The sequence below is a fragment of the Mangifera indica genome, chromosome 8 (assembly GCF_011075055.1).
Source record: "Mangifera indica cultivar Alphonso chromosome 8, CATAS_Mindica_2.1, whole genome shotgun sequence".
NCBI classification, from domain to species: domain Eukaryota; kingdom Viridiplantae; phylum Streptophyta; class Magnoliopsida; order Sapindales; family Anacardiaceae; genus Mangifera; species Mangifera indica.
In genome coordinates, this window is record NC_058144.1 from 5,446,902 (window position 1) to 5,466,956 (window position 20,055).

General features: G+C 35.0%; 2 protein-coding genes and 1 pseudogene across 3 annotated transcripts; 2 read left to right on the plus strand and 1 right to left on the minus strand.

Annotated features, from left to right (window-relative positions):
* Nucleotides 1-3,527: 3,527 nt before the first annotated feature.
* On the plus strand, nucleotides 3,528-4,431 carry LOC123223091 (glycine-rich protein 23-like). The gene has a single exon (XM_044646158.1). It carries the CDS (start codon nucleotides 3,604-3,606, stop codon nucleotides 4,219-4,221), a length of 618 nt encoding a protein of 205 aa, XP_044502093.1. The 5' UTR covers nucleotides 3,528-3,603; the 3' UTR covers nucleotides 4,222-4,431.
* A 4,946-nt stretch (nucleotides 4,432-9,377) lies between these two features.
* LOC123223287 lies at nucleotides 9,378-12,317 on the plus strand (annotated as a pseudogene).
* Nucleotides 12,318-12,970: 653 nt separating this feature from the next.
* Nucleotides 12,971-19,163, minus strand: LOC123223286 (transcription factor PIF1). 2 transcript variants are annotated; one of them, XM_044646424.1, is made up of 9 exons: nucleotides 18,854-19,163; nucleotides 18,663-18,754; nucleotides 17,768-18,551; nucleotides 16,397-16,495; nucleotides 16,237-16,302; nucleotides 16,035-16,100; nucleotides 14,153-14,545; nucleotides 13,735-13,813; nucleotides 12,971-13,321 (listed from the first exon to the last, which is right to left on the minus strand). In XM_044646424.1, the coding sequence occupies exons 2-9, from the start codon at nucleotides 18,749-18,751 to the stop codon at nucleotides 13,314-13,316; spliced, it is 1,584 nt and encodes a 527-aa protein (XP_044502359.1). In that variant the 5' UTR covers nucleotides 18,752-18,754; nucleotides 18,854-19,163; the 3' UTR covers nucleotides 12,971-13,313. The 2 variants fall into 2 exon arrangements, with proteins under 2 accessions (XP_044502359.1, XP_044502358.1); XM_044646423.1 differs by having other exon boundaries at nucleotides 16,234-16,302.
* Between the last annotated feature and the right edge of the window lie 892 nt (nucleotides 19,164-20,055).

Here is a 20,055-nt window from a genome sequence, read left to right on the forward strand (position 1 = left end):
ACATGCATAGCAACTAAGTTGCAAAACAGAATTAGGTATACACCCATGTTAAGTGTGGCCCTTAATATATTTAAATATCCTCTTGCAAGCTTGGCCCTGAAACTAGGCAACACTATTGTGTGATACTGAATTAAACCATCTTCTATGGTCTCTCTTGAGTGCTCAGCATTCCTAATCATTGTGCTATCCTCTATGTTATGTCCTTGATTGATCTCGCATTGTTTTCTTTACTTTATCGCCTGCCTCGCGTGTTTCAGAAACATTTTCTGCTAATTCCTTTAATTTGTCTTTTGGGCATCCTAATGCCATGATTCCATTCATAACTTAACTCAACCATGTGGCCTTAGACGTTATCTTCATACTTGATCACTAAGTTAAGTCTTCTGTATTCTTTGAGAACAATCCAAACAAGGACTGTGCAACTGATTTGATTGTTAAAATTAAATTTCATATCATTCAAGAGTTTTACACAAGATTAAAAATCTCGTCAATAATATGAACAGTAAGGGACGTAAATCTAAACATTAAAATTAGTAATAACATGGATACTTTCTTAACTAAAACAATTTTTATGATCATTGAAAATAATAACAACTATAAATTTTTCTATCATTGTAGTATTATTTACTTATAAATAAATACTATATCAACTATGTGAATTCCCATATCAATAAATATAATATTAAAAACAAATATTACCGTCATTATTATAATATTTATTAGTCACTAAATATAATATTAATTATTAATATTTTCATCATTAAAGTTATATTTAATTGTGGGTTATAAAAAAAAAAAATAACAATGATGAAATTTCTTATCTTTATTACTATATTTACTTCTTATTAAGATAGCAATAGAGGTTTCATCACTATGGTAAATTGATACTAATAATAAAAGTTTGATTCTCAATTATTTTAGCGAAAACAAGATATATGCAAGGGATGATCATTAACATTGAACATGTACTAATTAAAATCATCTGTTTACATGATCCATAATCATAAAAAATGAACAAAAAAAACAATAAGTTTCACATTATGCTAATCTCTCCCAATGATCAAAATTAAAAAAGAAAATTGCTACAATATCACAAGAATCCATGTATTAGTCACCAATACTAGATATTCATTACTTGATTTTAGTATATTCAAGTACCTATAAAATGTGAAGAGAGAGGACTAGATTAAAATGTGTATAATATATATATTTGCCCTGGCACTTAAGCAACAGAAAAGACAAGCATCCAAATACGTGTAATCATCAATCCAGGTTCTCGTCGTTGATAAATTATTATGGTTCTCATTCAACCTAAAGTTGTCGCCTGAGCCTCATAACCTTACTTTATCCCACCATCAATGGATTTTTAACAATGGAGCTGGTAGCCAGGGATAGATTGTTTAGCATCTGAAATTTAGAGATGGGGAACAAATTTGTAAAGAGAGATAGTAATTAACTGTCTTTAAAATCTTAATAACTAGTAGAATTCAATGAGGATAAAATATTCCTTTAAAAAAAGAGAAAAATTTAGAGGGTTGTAGAAGCATAAGCTGAATTATAATGCATAGTCAAAATACGGAACATAGTTTCACCCTGTAGAAAATTAAATATAGTGATGGACCAGAAAATAATCTGCCTCAAAGAGAAAATAGCCCAGAAAAAAATAATCATGAATATGTACTTAGGATCCCATTTTGCAGCAAAAAAAAGCAAGTTGAGTTTCTGTGTAGAAGTTATAGTTTGTTCCAGTCTCCAGTTGAATACTGCTAACCTCTGCCAAAACATTAAAGAATTTAATGAGAGGCACCTACCATTAGGGTTTTTTTTTTTTTTTTTTAAATAAATAAAATCAATAATGCTAATAATAATAATGAATCACAACCAAAAAAGAAAAATAAGAAATCGTTTTAATCCAACAGCTTTTTGTGCACTTGTTCAAAATGGAATCTTCATTCGGCATACATTTAGATTTAAAAATGTATTGATTTCAAATTCAGGAATAAAAAATTTCAATAACATTTACCAACTTAGAAATTTTATGCTCCTTTAAATTAAGATAAGGAGCAAACCAAGGTATGCTACTTTAAATAAATGTAGCAATTAGAATATAACAAAATCTTCATATCTCATTTAATTGTAACATCCATAAACTGGTCTCAAGGAAATACCATTAAGAATTGGACTTTTGGTTAGGGTAAATAAAGATTATTCTGCTAATTTATTTTTTGTTATTTATATTATTATATTTGGTATATAAATAATAAAATATTCTTAATGGTAATATAACAAGTAATAATCTTAATTTTTTAAAGATAAAAATAATATCATTTTCAATTAATATAATAAATAACACAAAAATATTTTAAAATAATTAGCCATATTTAACTAAAATAATATACTAATATTTTTTTATTTCATCAAACCAAATATAATAATTATTTATATCTAATAAAATTTTATTAAAAATCTTAATTATTTATATCCAACAACCTATGTTTAAAATAGTATTTCAATTTTGGTAATAAAATATTATTCAAACTAGATGCACCGTAATAGTCAAAGAATGAAATTTGTATTCTTGAATATGATATAATTTTTGGCAAAATCGAATAAAAACAGGAAATAAAAATTTCAGATTTTTTGGCTCTCTTCTTCTTTACTTCTTGGAGGTACGCTTTTGATTTCACTTATGCTGGTAATCTTATTTGAAAATTGAAATGGCAGGTGTATTGGTTCAGCAGAAAAGAGAAAGAAATTAAAGAAGACCCATAGAATTGAAAGATTTCTAGAATTTTTTATTTTTTTATTCTCTTTTTATATAATCATATTAGCCGTTGAGGTAATTGTGAATGGGAGAATGGACAGTTTCTACTGTACAATAATTTTTTTTAATATCACAAATAAACTACTCATAAATTAAGCTTTTAGTTACTAGATTTATTTGGAAAGGTAAAAGTGGCTAGAAGGCCAAATCTCTACAAATTTAACTCAACCCTATCAAAGACAGACAGAAAGTGCACGACTTCTCTTCTTTAAACCCAAAATTAAAAGTATAATTAAACATTGTTAAACCGCATGATTACATATATAAGCGGTAAAAACTGAGAGTTCTTTCCTAATTAATGCGATTTTGCTTGGCCGAAAGAGTTGGTTAATTAGGCGGCTCTTCTATAGGGCTTTAATTTAATTAATTTGTAATTATAAGTCATTAACATATCTAGTCTCCCAACCAACTGTCATCACTAGATTGGTTGGATTATTTTTATCTACTTATGTTTTGCTCAAATCCCTAACCAACTATGCATGTCTCTTTACCTGTCTTCTAATGGCACCTAGTAACTTTTTCAGCTAAACAACTCTCCAGCATTTACTCTCAAAGCATACGCCCTAAAGCTGTTTAAATCCCTATGACACTAGAACCTTTAAAATGTATTGCAAAAACTAAGCCTCTGTGCTCGCATTCAAAATTTCATTTACTCCGCACAGCTGTCCCCGGGCCCCGCTCCTTTTTACCCTTTAAAAGGAGACTCCCATGTACAAGTTGAGCTATACCAAGTGAAGATTAGAAGTAATAGTGCAAGTGATACACTAGAAAAAAGAGATATGGGGAGGTGGTTTGTTAGTTTCATGATTGTTCTAGCAATAGTGGCGGTTCACTCAAGTGCAAGAAGCACTCCTCGTCATGAAGTAGTTCACAACACTGTAAAAAATGTGCCCACTCGCTCGCCCACTGGTGCTGGCCTGGATGATCAAAAGAACTTCGTCACATACGGGGGTGTTGGCGGTATCGCTGGGGTTGGCTCTAACGGGCTTCCGTTCGGTGGAGTTGGGGGTCTTGGTGGAATCGCTGGTCTCGGTGGTGCTGGTGGTTTAGGTGGTGGCATCGGTGGAGTCGGTGGTCTCGGTGGTGCTGGTGGTTTAGGCGGTGCTGGTGGATTAGGTGGTGGCATCGGTGGTCTCGGTGGTGCTGGTGGTTTAGGCGGTGCTGGTGGATTAGGTGGACTTGGAGGATTGGGGGGTACTACTGGACTAGGTGGCCTGGGTGGTGCTGGTGGACTAGGTGGCCTGGGTGGTGCTGGTGGACTAGGTGGAGTTGGTGGCTTGGGTGGCGGAGTTGGTGGTGGCACCGGTGGAGGAGTTGGTGGTGGCGCTGCAGGAGGAGTTGGTGGTGGCGTGGGTGGTGGAGTTGGTGGTGGGACTGGAGTTCTTCCTTTCCCTTGAAATGGTTGAGCTTTAGCCTTTATATTTTACTTATTACTGGTCTTAGGGATGTCCTGTTTTCGCAGTTAAGTGTTCGTTGTCTCTGTGATAGAGGTTGTATCTTTGTTTTGATATATTTGGCTATCCTTTATTTTTTAGGTTTTGATAACTCGTCGTTCCTATGTAGCGGAAAATATTTTGCGTAAATAATTTCATCGTGTGTTCTATCTACCTCATATTCTGTTGAATATTTCTATTTGACCTGTAAACATGCACACGTAAAGATTAACTCCCAGCAATAAAGACAACGCTGCAATGTCCATTTTAATAAAGCTAGCCAAAAAACTAGTGAAATTCATGGCTTCAACTTAGCGAAGTATATGTCAAAATCAACATAAATTCATGAATTGTCACGTCCGTTTATGTATGAGACCATGACTGACATCGTAATAAATTCGTCATGCAGACATTGACGATGACAAAGGAATCAAGAACTTAATTAATCTCTTCTTTGCCAAACATTTTTCATAGCTATCTGGGATTTATTCAACATGCCTAAAAGTATAAAATATTACGAAGCCTAAATTAATGAAAGATTTGTTCGATTTGGACCACATTACACTTGTTTTGGGGCTACTTTTGTGGAGTAAATTAAAGACTGATACAAATCATAAGTCTAGTCTATTGATTCTTGTCTCTATCAATATCCCAAAATTTACATTTCACAATTATATCTCCCTCTACTACCCCGTCAGCATTGGAGAGATCATAATGTAAAGTGTTAAATATATAGAACGGACTTAATGTGCGCGACAGATTTATTACGTAGTTTCGAAACAATGCATTTAAGTTTCCACCTACTTTTAGCTTGGACGCTCATGCCGAATTAAAGCTCTTGCCAGCGAAATGAATGAGTTGAATCAGATTCATCAGTGGTGGCAGCTGCCACCTAGCTAGCTATGAACTTGCATTGGCGGGCAATCGAAGCTGTTAGGTTTCATTTATTTTGTTTGTCTGGTTGAGATTTTAGTGTTGGTCCTCAAATTTTTATTTCTTTGACTCTTCTATCTTTACTTTGAGTGCTGGGGCAATTCTGGCTTGCAAACATCTTCCCAATTTCTTGATATTTATTACTTGGACCACCTATCCATCCAACTCTCTGAGCTACATATTTACACTTCCAAGACTAAGAAGACTACATGCCACACCGCATCTTCAAGTTTTATGCGGTCTCCCATCTTCAACGAGGGCTGAATGGGTTTTCAATTAGGATCATTCGCAGCATCGGGGAAACTTGTGTCGCTGATGGGAAGTTTACTCAATATCGTCTCGTTTTTACCGGCCAATATTCATGAATGCGTCAACAGGAAACACTTGATAATTTTATTTTATTTTATTTTTTGAATTTAACTTTAATATTCTAATAATTATTATTTTACCTTGAAACAAAATATTTAATAAGATCAGGAAATATTATTCAACTAATGCATATATATGTCCTTTACTGGGTCATCCTTCTCACATCATGACGTCATTTTTCCCTCTTACGAAACAAAAAGGGGAAGCATAATATTGCGAACTATTTGGATTATCTATGAAAGTTGTGAGGCAAAATTTAATAAATCAATAAAATTATATTAATATAATTTTGAATATACAATTAAGTATATAGATAATATATTATCATGTAATTAAGTAATTTTAAATTTAAAATAAAATAACATAATATTATATTATATTACATCATCTGTATTTAAAACAATATAAATATAATATTGCTTTTATAATAAAACTATGTGTATTTATTTTGGGTATATAAATATGTACACACTTATATATATTATAATATGATCGAATATTTTAAATTAAAGATAAAATAACACCAAATTATATGATAACACGTGTAAATATATAACATTTGTGTATACAAAGTGATACACATATTATTGCTCTTGCTTTTAATTGTGTGTTTAATAATATACTCAAAACTATGTTCACAACAAATTATATCACACAAATTCTATAATAAATAATATTATATGTACAAACAAAATAGTTACTTTGTGATCAAGTGATTGACACACCCAATTAAACAAATATGATTTAGTCATACTGTTCTAGCAGCCTAATCATAGTCACCAGATCATACTTACATAACTCAAAAGTACCAACAGATTATCAAGCCTGTCTCCATTCCATGCTCGTCTTTAGGCATTCTCAAGCATTATTCCCATGCAAATCAAGAATCATAATCCATGACTACAGATCAATCACATGCTTCCCGTTATCTGGATTCATCGACAAATCATACACAATTATAAAAACGAAGTCCCCTGCTTGTTAGAAGATTCATGTCGCTCTTTCCTTTTTCTCCTCTTATCTTGTCAGGCTTTCGCAACTTCGGGACTCTTTCTGCCGATAATAGCTCTCACACTCCGTGAACTGGGGATAAACACGAATAATTAATCTTGATTATGGGACAAACGCCCACCTCATTTTTACGTACGGAGATATTCCATAGGCATGTACCGTAGTGCGCCACTTCAATGTTTCTAATGTGATAAATCATCTATTACATTGACATGACACTAGATGAATACGCATATATTTTTATGCATAACTATTTATTAATCTAAAATATTAATATAAATTCTTATTTCAAATCCTAACCTATATTACGTACATACATAATAAAAAAAGATTAATTTGTTTTTAAAATGTACTTATGGGTGTTATATATTATCAAAAATTATATATATTTTGCACAAATTTTATGTCAAAATCATTTGAACAAATTTAACAATCATATTATATCTTAAATTAATTATAACAATTGAAGTATATTCCAAAAATAGGTTAAGAGCGAAAAAACTAAGGGTAGGAGTGATTACTCTTATCCCTCCTACTATCACTCCTATCCTAATAATTATTAAAATTTCAATTTCAATTTTTTAACAAAATAATAAACAATATAATGAAATTCTTACTTACTTGAATTAAATGATTTCGTTGTCAAATATTTTTAAATTTTTAATTGAATTTTAGATTAAATTGCGGATGAAAAAATGTTTTACAAGCTATGTTCATAAGGTTAGAGGTGATAATAGAGTGAGTATTAAATTAAAATCTTGATTATATCAGTATAATTCATAAAGGGTTGACTAATATCACTTAGGCTAAATATAAATGGGTTATTTTAATTAATTTTTCTAAAATAAAATTGCAAATTCTTGCTTAAAATTAATGTGTTTAATAGAAAATGATTATGATATTTAACCATGAATCAAAATATATATGGAAAGTAATTTTAGCATTTTGTTGTAAACTCATTATGTCCGTAGCAAATAAAAGTTATGTATAGATTTGACTTCAATATGTCAATAGCAAATAATTTAGGATCTATATATGAATTCATAATATATGTGACAAATATTTTTTGTAATTAGTTTTGAATTTAGTGATCCGGTAACTAAGGTGTTAATATATTTGTCACGGTTAAAATTTGTGGCAATAATTTTTATGTCCAGTAAAGGACTATTTACTACTTAAGTTTTAGCTTAATCTTAAAAAAATATCCGTAACAATTGAAAAATTCAAATACCCATCAATGAACTAATGCCTGTTAAAATTTTTTATTAAAGATTAGGGTAAAATTGGTATTTTACTATTAAAACCTAAAATTCTAAAAAACTATATTATTTTACCACTATAATTTGAAAAAAATAAAAAACATTTCCCCTCTTAGAATTGAGTTTTAAAAACTTACAATTTCTTCTCTTAGGTTTTGAAAATTTTTCGAGTCAACAAATCCAACAAGTTGTCTATGACCGAAACACTAGAAAGATGACATCTGGGAACCTCATTGGCCATTGCCAGTCATCCTTCAAAGGACAATTAAAAGATGAATCTATCGTTGGATAATGCTTGTCGTCTAGTCTAAACAACGAAGCGTCTTCTAATGGCAAACAACGCTTGTCGTTCGTCACTAGATGATGATGATGCCTATGTAAACTTGTGTTTTTAACTGTTATGAATGTCAATTCTAATATTTATAATATTGTAGTGCATATATGGTTAAATTTTAATAATCCATATTACATTTCTATATTCAAAATTGGCACGTGAATTAAACTGAAATTTAATGCAGTCTGCTCTATAAACTCCAAATGTGCAAACTGTTATCATGCCACCTAAAAAGCAAGACCATTAGATGGCAAAAAATTAACAGTCATTGATTCAAGGTTCTCAGGCAGCCATTTGCCATGCATTGACATGCATTCTCTTTGTATAAATCAGGAATCATTTTTCATACTTAATACCAAAGCAAAAGCAATAATGAAGGCCTCCATCAAACTCAGTAACGCTTTTTTTCTGGTTTTAGCTTTATGCTTGTGTAAACCACCCATCACAGAATCTATTCTCAACAAATTCAAAGTATCCATAATCAACAATCTCCAGAATAATACACTTGAGGCTCATTGCCAATCCAAAGAAGACGATTTGGGTCTCCGCCACCTCGCTGTACACCAAGAGTTTAGCTGGAAATTTCGCACAAACTTTTGGAGCACCACACTCTACTTCTGCAACCTTCGGTGGGTTGGTGGCCATAAGGTCTTTGACGCTTTCACGGTTGATGACAAGTTCTTGGTTGCGAATTGTGCCTCTACTTATTGCAGTTGGAAAGCCCAAGAAGATGGAATATATGCTTTCAGTGAGAAGCACAAAAAATATATGTTTGTGCATAAATGGGCACATTGAGGTTTAAATAAAAGATGCTAATATAAAAGCTTTTTAGCACCTATATCATAACTTTTCTGGCGTCTCATGAAGTTCCATGCTTCTGCTCTTGATTCTCAGATTCGTCTCTATCATTTCAACCTTAAATTTTTCTTAAAATTTGAGTTCATCTTACCCTTTTATGGTTATCATATTACCTAAAAATCATCTCCAAGAGTTACTTGAATGATAAAAAAAGAGATTTCACATATTAAAAAAACCCGTAAGGCGTTGATAAATAAATCTTAGTTATCACAGAAATAAGAAATTTTAATTTTAAGTAAAAATAGTCATTGGATAAGTAGCCCAAACTCATAGACACATAATAATTCAAGGCAAATACGGCCCAATAGACCACTTAAGGCCCATATCCTTACTCTAAATAATACACGGAAAATTCTCACTGGCAAAATAACTTGACCCCAAAGCCAACTCTCTGTTTCTCCGAGTCTGAGATCTCAGAAGTAGCAAGTTATGGGTCAGGGCACGCCGGGCGGTTTAAATCGGCAAGGTTCCGGAGGAGACCGAAAGGGCGACGGCGCTGGCAAGAAAGATAAAAAATTCGAGCCTGCAGCACCACCGGCCCGTGTGGGCCGCAAACAGCGCAAACAGAAGGGGTCCGAAGCGGCTGGCCGTCTCCCGACTGTTACGCCATTGAGTAAATGTAAGCTTAGATTGTTAAAGATGGAGAGAATCAAGGATTATCTTTTAATGGAAGAAGAGTTCGTAGCTAATCAGGAGAGATTGAAGCCTCAGGAAGAGAAGGCGGAAGAAGATCGTTCAAAAGTTGACGACTTGAGAGGGTCGCCGATGAGTGTTGGAAACTTAGAAGAGCTAATTGATGAAAATCACGCCATTGTTTCGTCGTCTGTGGGACCTGAGTATTACGTGGGGATTCTGTCGTTCGTTGATAAAGATCAGCTGGAGCCTGGTTGCGCTATTTTGATGCACAACAAGGTTATTATTATTATTATTTTGCTTTTTGTTGCTTACTTAGATTTTGAAATTGTGAAATGAAATTAGGGTTTTATTGTGTTTTTGTATGTTTTTTAAAGGTTCTTTCGGTTGTCGGGCTCCTGCAAGATGATGTTGATCCAATGGTGTCAGTAATGAAAGTAGAGAAGGCTCCTTTGGAATCATATGCTGATATAGGAGGTTTAGATGCTCAGATACAGGAGATTAAAGAAGCAGTTGAGCTTCCTCTCACCCATCCTGAGTTGTATGAAGACATTGGTATTAAACCTCCTAAGGGAGTCATTTTGTATGGAGAACCTGGAACTGGCAAGACACTGCTTGCAAAGGTTCAATGTTGCTTTCGTGACTTGTGTTTACCTCTTTATTTGAATTTCTTTTACCTTAACTTGTATGCATTCCTGCTATTCGGGATTGTAATACATTGTCTTATGAGTGTGATAAATTATTTCTCTTCTAGGATGAATGTAGTCAGCTTTGCGTAGCTAGGTTTTCTTTAGTCTCATATTGGCAACTTCTTAAGTTGCTCTATTTGATGTTCTGCTTTGACAAGGATGCACACCATTTGCCAGAAGCTTTAAATTTCGAAGTTCTTTTATATTTAGTATTTGGGTGTACAAGTGTATTGCATTAGAAGATGGACTTTTCTGCAATTGCATTTGATATGATAATATCAGTCGGATTAATGGGTCTTGAAGCAGAAACTCAACTAAAATTTATGGCTATGTTGTGTTTAACCTTAAATTTTCCATGGTTTATGTAGCATTTAACCTTATGTATGACATGGCTATGTTGCGTTTAAGCTTATGTTTCCATGTATATTTTTCTTTAATATCTGGTATGTTTATTGGTGCTTTCATTAAGTCAACTTATACCTGTTTTCCATTCACCCCTTGAAAGACAAGTAAACGTGTTGGATTCATATTATGCCTGCGTTGGGACTAACAGATGAGCATGATTGGTTGTTTGCTTTTTTTGTCACTTGGTGTTGATTTAGTTGGAAAGAAACTGAAAGAGAGAGCTTGAAATGGTAGATTTATTTGAATTGTCACTGTCGGGTGAAAATAATTCTGGGTTTGTAATATTCATCTTAATTCTTCAGGCAGTGGCTAATTCTACATCAGCAACCTTTTTGCGTGTTGTTGGTAGTGAATTAATTCAAAAGTACTTGGGGGATGGACCAAAATTAGTGAGGGAACTGTTCAGGGTTGCTGATGATTTGTCACCTTCAATTGTCTACAAAGAGGTGAGTTTATGAACATTACCTTTGGTTGTTATTGTTCTTGGCTTAGAATGTTATTGTTAAATAATTGATGGATGTTCTACAGGTATGATGCCCACTCAGGTGGTGAACGTGAAATTCAGAGGACAATGTTGGAATTGCTGAACCAATTAGATGGTTTTGATTCAAGAGGAGATGTCAAAGTGATTCTTGCAACAAATCGGATTGAAAGTCTAGATCCAGCTCTGCTGCGGCCTGGTAGAATAGACAGAAAGATTGAATTTCCTCTTCCGGATGTCAAAACAAGGAGACGTATTTTCCAGGTACCAATGGCATTTCATCATTATGTGAAAGCATCATGTAGAAAAATGTTTTCCGCCTGGGTATTTGTGCTGGATGATCTGTAAAGCATGCATTAATTTAGTGATCTTCGTGTCTGTGGATTGCAGATTCACACTTCAAGGATGACTTTGGCTGAGGATGTCAACTTGGAAGAATTTGTTATGACCAAAGATGAGTTCTCTGGAGCTGATATAAAGGCTATATGTACTGAAGCTGGATTGCTTGCCTTAAGAGAGCGACGCATGAAGGTGAGTTTACTTCTCATAAGTTTACTATGGTTATGGTTTCTTGGCACATGGAATAGGAAGTTCTAGTTCCTCTGGCATCAGTCCATAGAGAATGTTATTTTTTGTTATCAACTGTCCTTTGAGCGGTAGATGGGACTTCCCCATATAATAATTGACATTGCCCTTGTGATTTGTAGGAAATGATATTTTCAGTAAAATTATTATTATAATTATTAATTTTGATTAAATAAGTTTTTATTTCATATCCTTTTCTTCAGGTGACACATGCAGATTTTAAGAAGGCCAAGGAAAAGGTGATGTACAAGAAGAAAGAAGGGGTACCAGAAGGGCTTTATATGTGAAAGATTATTATTCTACATGTGCTCTCTACTTGGTTGATGTCTTGGACTGTATTTTCGAATACATCTGTTTGTACCTTTTTAATGTTATTTGTCATTCAAGTCATTTTTTTAAAGTAATGATATTTATTTAACTGTCTATTTGTTTCTGTAGTCTGCTGCTTAATGTCAAACGTTATATGATTTATATGAATGAATTAACCTTACGAATTTAGTGTATACCATGCCAACCTTAATGACTGTTTGAGGCAACAAAATGTATTTTCATGTAATTTAGTTTTTTCTGTTTTCAGATCGAATCAGTAATTGGACCATGAATATATGTAGTTCTTGCTAAAATTATGAGTTATATGCACAGAAGAAAGTGGGATGTTTTGCACAAGTAGAAGCATTTTGAGGCCTACATGGTTCAATGCTGCTACCTTGAAGCTAAGGACCCTTCTTTTTCGTAACTAGTTACTAGGCCAGTTAAGTGTTACTTGGCTTATGGATGCAGATCAAAATTTATTTTCAGACTCAAGTGTACATACACTGCCTCAGTTGTTGCTTGGTATGATGTTATCATAATAGAACCTATTTCTGATTTCAAAGACTTGATCTTAGCAGCGGAATCCTGACTTCAGGATATTCTATACATGTTTGTATGACTTTCCTTAACCCTAGAATGCTTTTAGATTATTGACGTATACAAAGCGAAAGTGGAAAGGGTAAAGAAACAAGATTCTTTAATGAGGTGTCCACTGACCCAATAGGCTAACTTTTCACATGGTACCCTCTATGAAGCAGTTTAAAGGCGTAAAGCAACGAAGAACAAGGTCAAGTGAAGGGAATATCAGTTGGAATAATTAAACAATTAAAGAAAACAAAGAGGGAAAAAAAGGTCAGAATAATAATAATAATAATAATAGACAGTTTAAGAGGAAAATAAATTTTACGTGTGGGGGTTGTAATAATTACATGTTAGGTATGTGTATTAAAGCACATTAGCAGTTGCAAAAGCTGCTCTCAGGTGGGTGGTTTTCTCTTAAAGTTACACTACAAAACTTGGGAAGCACGGGGCCTTTACAAGTCTGATCTTCTGAAAATATCATCCTGTAATACTAGGAATATTCATCACTTCTTGTTCCATTACGAGTGCTACAGATGGAACCCACCATACCACAGTGCATGCCAACTTCGAATCTTCAGCCACCAACACAACTTAATCTATTGGTATCAGGTTCCTGTGTTGTCCATCAGAAAAAGTTGAAAACATTCTGTGATAGTCCAGTGGGATCAATTATTGGTTACTTCTCTTATACTAAATGATGCTATTCTCCCCACTAATCATTGAAACTGGCATGTATCAGCTTGTTATCCTTACATTTCAAGTTCTATCATTTTCAACTTAGACTACTCTTTTTATAAAATAGAATGATTATTTCATAAAGGTAAATCTAGAAGCTTAAATGCTCGCTATGCAAGCCTATGTTATATCTAATTATGACACACTGAACTGAAGCAGTCACATGCACAAACCAACACATGCTTCCACAATCTTAACTGCCAGCAAAGCCTGTGCACTCTTCTCTAGTTTACTTTTATAAAATATAAGATGCTTTCTACATTAAATTGAAATATAGGAGATCGTTCTTACCTGATGGGTGATTTTCAGGATTCTCAGCTGCCTTGCTGCAACTTGGCTTGCTCGCGCTTGGCAGGGTCATTGATTGATTCTGGAGAAAGAACAACTGTAACTTAAAAAAAAGTCCCAAGACAGTGAAAATACCTGCCCATAAACTTGAACATATGGATAGCCTAAACTCCAATAGCTATGGAGGAAAGAGATGAGCAAAGAAAGACTAAACTTGGAAAAATTTTAAACCAGAAAACTTTTAAGACGTCCTAATACTTAAACAAGAACAGAGGAATGCAGTTTATAATGTTTGTTGCATGGACCAGCATAACTCCTAATACTTCCTAACAGCTGAGGATAAGGGAATCGGTAAGAAGGCAAAGTAATGCCATAAACCAAGCTCTTCTTCAGAAGGCGAAAGAACAAGTTAACCATTTACCTGTTGTTGTGGTAACTGCATCTGGTGGAGTGCAAGATAGTGCTGATAAGGATCGACAAAATTTGCAAGCCGTGGCTGGTTTGGATTTTGCATGGCAAAAGAGTTTAACGTGGGATCTAACTGGTTGGTTGCTTGAATTATGGAGGGATCAGGACCATGACCAGGAACAGCTGGCATATGGAAGGCTGGCATAGGAAACCTTGGACCCAAATGAGCTGCAGCAGCTGGTGTTGGTAAGGTTGAACTAGCCAAAACATTTGTAAATGGCATCATAGGCCGAGTCATTCCCATATCCATGCCCATGCCCATCCCGATTCCCATTCCTATGTTCGGCATGTATTGTTGCATGCCAGGGAACATCATTGGGACCATGCCACACCCCATGGACATCATCTGCAACAATTAGTTATGGTCTAATTCTCGTCATAAATATTGCACAGGCTCAACTTTCTTCTTGTGTTGAAAATAACTATCACACTGAATAACTTTAGGCATTTATAGCATGCAATCGCTTAATAAAATTACAGGATATGCAGATTGAAAGTAACCATTTACATGTTTGCAAAGTTTACACATATATGAATATCAGAATCAGAAAAAGGAATAAAGCTTCATTAGAATAGTATGTAGCTTTAATATCTGGAGATGTAAAACTCCCAGCATTGATCAATGAAAGAAAATGTTGCAAATCTGGTAGGTCACTACATGGGGCTATCCAATCAGTTACATTTCAATGCTGTGATTCCTTCTCCCTCTCAATGGGTGCAGAGATCAAATGCTTAATTGAGGTGACAGAAAGCTTTACTGTAATAATCTAGAGCCATTATTGAAGTAAGAAAACAGACAAACAAACTTCCACTCACATTTTGCCATCCAGAAAAATAACACCCCAAGCAAAGCATATCAAGGATTGATTCATTTTAGGCTGGTTTAATAAGAGAATAACTTAGTTCCTTAAACAGAAATAGAAGGTGAGTTCTTTCTAAAATGTTAATATGTATATGATTATGTTGTTCTTCATAGATGATCAAATAACCTCAGAGTTTGGCTGGATGGACAATCTCATAATTTTTGTAAGGCCATCTTACTTCTTAGCTGAAAAAAGACCCAATCTTGCAGGATGCTGAGAAGAATTTTCTCTACATGTTAATTAACTAACCTTGTCTTACATGAATTCCTGAGCAAAAACTCCGAAATTTTGCTAGCGAGTATCCGTTATTAGAAAATACCCTAGCTAATTCCAATGCTAGCTCAAGAGCTGAAGTTTTCTCACACACTTATCTCAATTCCCAACCAATGTGAGATTCCTAAAAATCATCCCCTAATCACAGATTAGGTCATCAATCCAACATTACTTACAACAAACTCATATTTCCCCAAACTAGGTCAAGACCAAACCTGAGTTTGCATGCACCACGGGGAGTAAAAGTGATGAAACCTCACCTTAATTGGGCCTCCGGGAAGGGACAAAGTTAGAGAACTACATAATCACACATTGGGCGAGGACGATTAGTTCAACACCAATTACAACAAATCCTCCCTTAACTCTGATAGGTCAGAAAAATATTGTTCTATAAACCTTGAGCTCAGTCACCATTAACAGGTGTATTGAGTCTCCGATCCCAAAGATGTGAAGTTTTCTCTCACACTTATATGCCCACACCCAACTCATTTCTCAACCAATGTGGGATTCCTAACATATAACAAGTGATCTTGGGTTGCAGGCTTGCTCTTCAAAACTTTAAACGAGATTGGTTGTATCTAGCTTCTCTGATATAGCAGTAAAAAGTGACAAATAAATAAAATATATGTATATTTGTATGTGTGAGTAAAATTCACAAAGTTTATCATACAGTGCATTCATGCAATAACACTGATATACCTGCACTTGCAACTGAAGAGACTTCAGGTACTCAATAGCCTCATCTAGCATTGAAGCTTTGTCAGACTGAAACACACACAAGGCATTTGTCAGCTAGAAAAACCAAAAAAATAAAAAATAAAAAATAAAAAAGTCAAATGTCTAAAGAAAATGAATCCTAGATGCTGGTCAAGGATATAAGGATCCATATATGCACGACTACCTTGTTGCAACGAGGTATGAGTTCTTGCAAAGCCCTCATCTTTTCATTTATCCTATCTCGCCGCCTCTGCACACAAATGCAAATATTGCTCATGTGCGGATAGAAAACACTAAAGCAGGAAACCAAATTTCTAAACTTTTAACTCGAGCAAAGTACGAACCCTCTCTGACAGATTGTGGACCTCTGCCGCACGAGATCTCTTTGTTGATGTTGATCCACGAATTTGTTTCTTTGCATCAGCAGATTCCAACTCAACGTCCTTTCGCAAGAAATCCCAACATTATTAGAATGATGAATGTACTAATGATGAGATAAGAAGTAGTCACTTTTAGTCTTTTACACCAAAGCAGAAAGAACAGCACACAACATACATGGCATGGCACCTGTCTGTTTAAAAAAGTACACTTTGTTTGGACATCTCTTTTAAATCCTAATATTACCGTCGGACTAGGACTGCAGAGTCTGCACTTCATCAGTCTCGCACTAAACTAAGCACTCGCAACAATTAAGCTTTCTGCCTGAGTACTACTTAATGCAACTGCTATATCTTTGAAAACATCTGACACAACAGCAACATAACAGCCGACAATATAAACATCAACCTGACGAACTCTGTCTCAAGTAACTTTCATGACAAAATTTCTACTTGGAAATTGAAAATAAAAAGTAATTTTCATGACTACATTGATTAGTTGATCCAACTTGCACCTCTACTCTACACTAACAATACACGTCTTACCTAGAAACTACTTTTCAAAAGATTGAATCAACCACAGAATTCCCTCAAGCAATGACTCAATTAATTGACATTCCACATTTCAAAAGTTCCCCTTTCAAACTAACTTTCTGCATAAAGCTTATATCGATAATCCAATATTTATTTATTGAAAACTCTTCTAACATATTACTGGTAATCGTCAGTGGTTGTAATGATTGAAAAACAATTATTACGCACCGTCTGCTTGGGCTCCCACTAAAAAGACAGCCAAAAATAATAGATAATAAAAAGGGGATAACGGAGATGTAATTTGTCTACTGAAAACGATACTCACAAACAATACATAATGAATTTTCAATTAGGAACTGACGGTAATCTAATCCTTAAACAAGGTTTGAAAAGAGAATTCTCCGTGAGACAAAGCCCAAGACAAAACTGTAATGGGACAAGGAAACCAGCACCGCAATCAGCGGCCAAAACTAACAACCCCATATGTATTAGCCTACAGGAAAATCAATCAAAACAGCGGCCTATATCGTCCGGCGACACTGCTATTGCCATTTCCAACCGGACACATGCCGGATTCACGTAAAATGTAGGGCAACGTGGAGCCTGAACAAAGTGATGATTCAACCATCAGTGTCCCACTAAGAGCCAACTGCTAACGTGCACCCACGGAACCGTTAAGAATCCCAAGGCTAGTGACATCACTCAAGCCGCACGCACGATAGCCGAGAACAATATATTAAAAATTAAAAAACACGGCAACAAAATAATAGTATACTAGAATAGTAACATTGCTGACAAATTTACCTCGCAGTGACACTCGTCGTCGGCTTCTCTGCCCTTTCTTTTACGATCTTCAGCTGGCGGCTTCTCAGCCGGCTCGGCACTAGTGCTGGAGCCGCCTGGTGATGATGATGTCACTGTCATTTCACATGCGGTTAAATCTCTTGTTCCACCTCCCCCTCCACCGGCTGATGACGTACCTGCCAATCCAGCACCGCTCATGGTCCTGCACACGTTGTTCACTCTCGATGCACCCTCCGTACTCCTCACTGCCTCCGATACCCTAGATTCAGGCCCCACAGCTGGTGTATCACTTGAGTCCACAACCGTCGATTCTCTCAACATCACACCTTTTGAATTTGACGGCCCTGATGTTTCAGTCACTGGTCTTGGCTTCGAGAACTGTACGAAACTCTCCGGCCTTCTTGGCGGAGGAATTGGAGGCCTTGAAGCCGAAGCAGTAGTCGTATTCGATGGGCGTGAGTCGGTTACGCGATTTGTACGAAGGGGAGGAGTGGCGGTGGTGGTTGAAGTAACGCAAGGAGCATGATAGAGAAGATCGGTGCAAAAATCGGAGTCGAAATTGGTGTCGTTCAGAGGACAATGAAGCCAAGAAGCCATTTCGTCTTCTTGCATGAAGAGGTGGTGTTGGTGTGAGGGGATCTCTCTGGAAGCTGCTTGGACAGCTGGAATGACGGCGTCATCGAATTTAGCCGGCGTTGAACTCTTCTGAGGTCTCTGTGTCTGACTCTGCAAAACGACTTGGCCGTTTTGCCACAGCAACTCCATAACATCATCCTGATAGGGCCTGTTGTTTGTTGTTCATTAATTCATTAATCCACCAAAAAAACACAATCCACAAAACACGATTCTGGAAATCGAGACGAAGCCTGAATAGTAAAGATAATTAACTACTTACATGGTTGATTTTTTAGGGCGCGTTAGAACTGAAGATGTAGGGATCCTGCAATCCTCCTCCATCTCAAAATCCGGAACACAGTGATACATCCTCTAAAGTAAAAAAAAAAAAAAATCGTGAATAATTAGATCAGAATTCAAAATTGAATTCAAAAGCAATGAATCAAATAATTAATCAAGTTGAAAACTCACCGCGACATACAAATGAAAATAACTTAACAAGAACAAGTAACTGAAACTCTACAGAAACAGTTAATGTTACTAGAATTGGGTATGAGAAAGAAGGGGAGAAGATGAAGAGAGATGGAGAAATATTTTCAGAGGATTTCTTTCAGCGGCCAGGCAGCCAAGCCCAATTGCCCAAAGATAAGATCCTGGTCCTCTAGCTTTTCTCTCTCAGTGCGAATAATACGAAGGTAAAAGACGAATTAGACTTTGACGCATTCTTAGATGTTATTGTTCCCAGCTCATCTTCTTCAGTTGTGGTTTCAACAGTGTTTTCAATTTAGAAATAATGATATATCTAGATAGAAAAACAGTGGAGTTTAGTAAATAATAAAGCACGTGATTATGCTGCTTTTAATTAATAGAAAATGACAATTAACGGTAAACCGTCTACTTTACTAATAAGGATACTTTAATTAATCCACTTTCAGATGATTCACGCGCCATCATGGGAGATTCAGAGTATTTGCTTTAGAGGTAATTTAGATTATGGTGGCCCGTGAAGGTTAGAAGATGAGATAATTAATTTGTACAGATCAAATTTGGTCCAACACTTCAGTATATTTAAAAGGAAATTTTTTTCCCAGCTAAACTTTGATGAAATAACTTTTTTCACTCTTGAAGTTTAAAAAATCCATTTTCACACCTATTTATTAAAATCTAATATTAATGTTAATAATTAAAAGATATTTTTGTTATTTTTATAATATGTAGTAGGTTTGCTCTAATTATTTTATATTTTTTTCTCAGTTTTTTCATTATCCTCTTTATACATTTTTTTACCATTAAAAAAAAACACCTGAAAAAATCAACAAATTTAGATGCACTTGGGGAGCTTGTGAGCAATGAGACGTCTCAAAGTAGGTGGAAATAACAAGATCTAACAAAAACGGAGATTATTAGTGCCACCCCTAGATGAGAAGTGACAAATTTAAGCAAATTTGATATATCCAATTAAGTTGGTGGTGAGCAAAGACGTCAATGTCCAAAAGTTGAGCGTGGGATTAAAATCGTGGCAGTAATAGAAGAGTCTAATCACGTGGTCAAAGGAGGTTGATATATTAATTGGAGGTGACCCAAGGAAGGCATTAGTGGGGAGAGGACAAGTCTTGCGGATGAATTTTTATAATTTTTACTTTTGTTATGTTTTAGCTAGTGATCGATAAAAA

Bases quoted from the DNA above. Each gene is read 5' to 3' on its own strand.
- LOC123223286 (XM_044646423.1), bottom strand. From the start codon at position 18,751: ATGTATCACTGTGTTCCGGATTTTGAGATGGAGGAGGATTGCAGGATC. The intron at 14,546-16,034 runs GTATATCAGTGT...TAATTGTTGCAG, and splicing joins CTCTTCAGTTGCAAGTGCAG to ATGATGTCCATGGGGTGTGG. The intron at 13,814-14,152 runs GTAAATGGTTAA...TTCTTTCTCCAG, and splicing joins TGCAGTTACCACAACAACAG to AATCAATCAATGACCCTGCC.
- LOC123223091 (XM_044646158.1), top strand. From the start codon at position 3,604: ATGGGGAGGTGGTTTGTTAGTTTCATGATTGTTCTAGCAATAGTGGCG.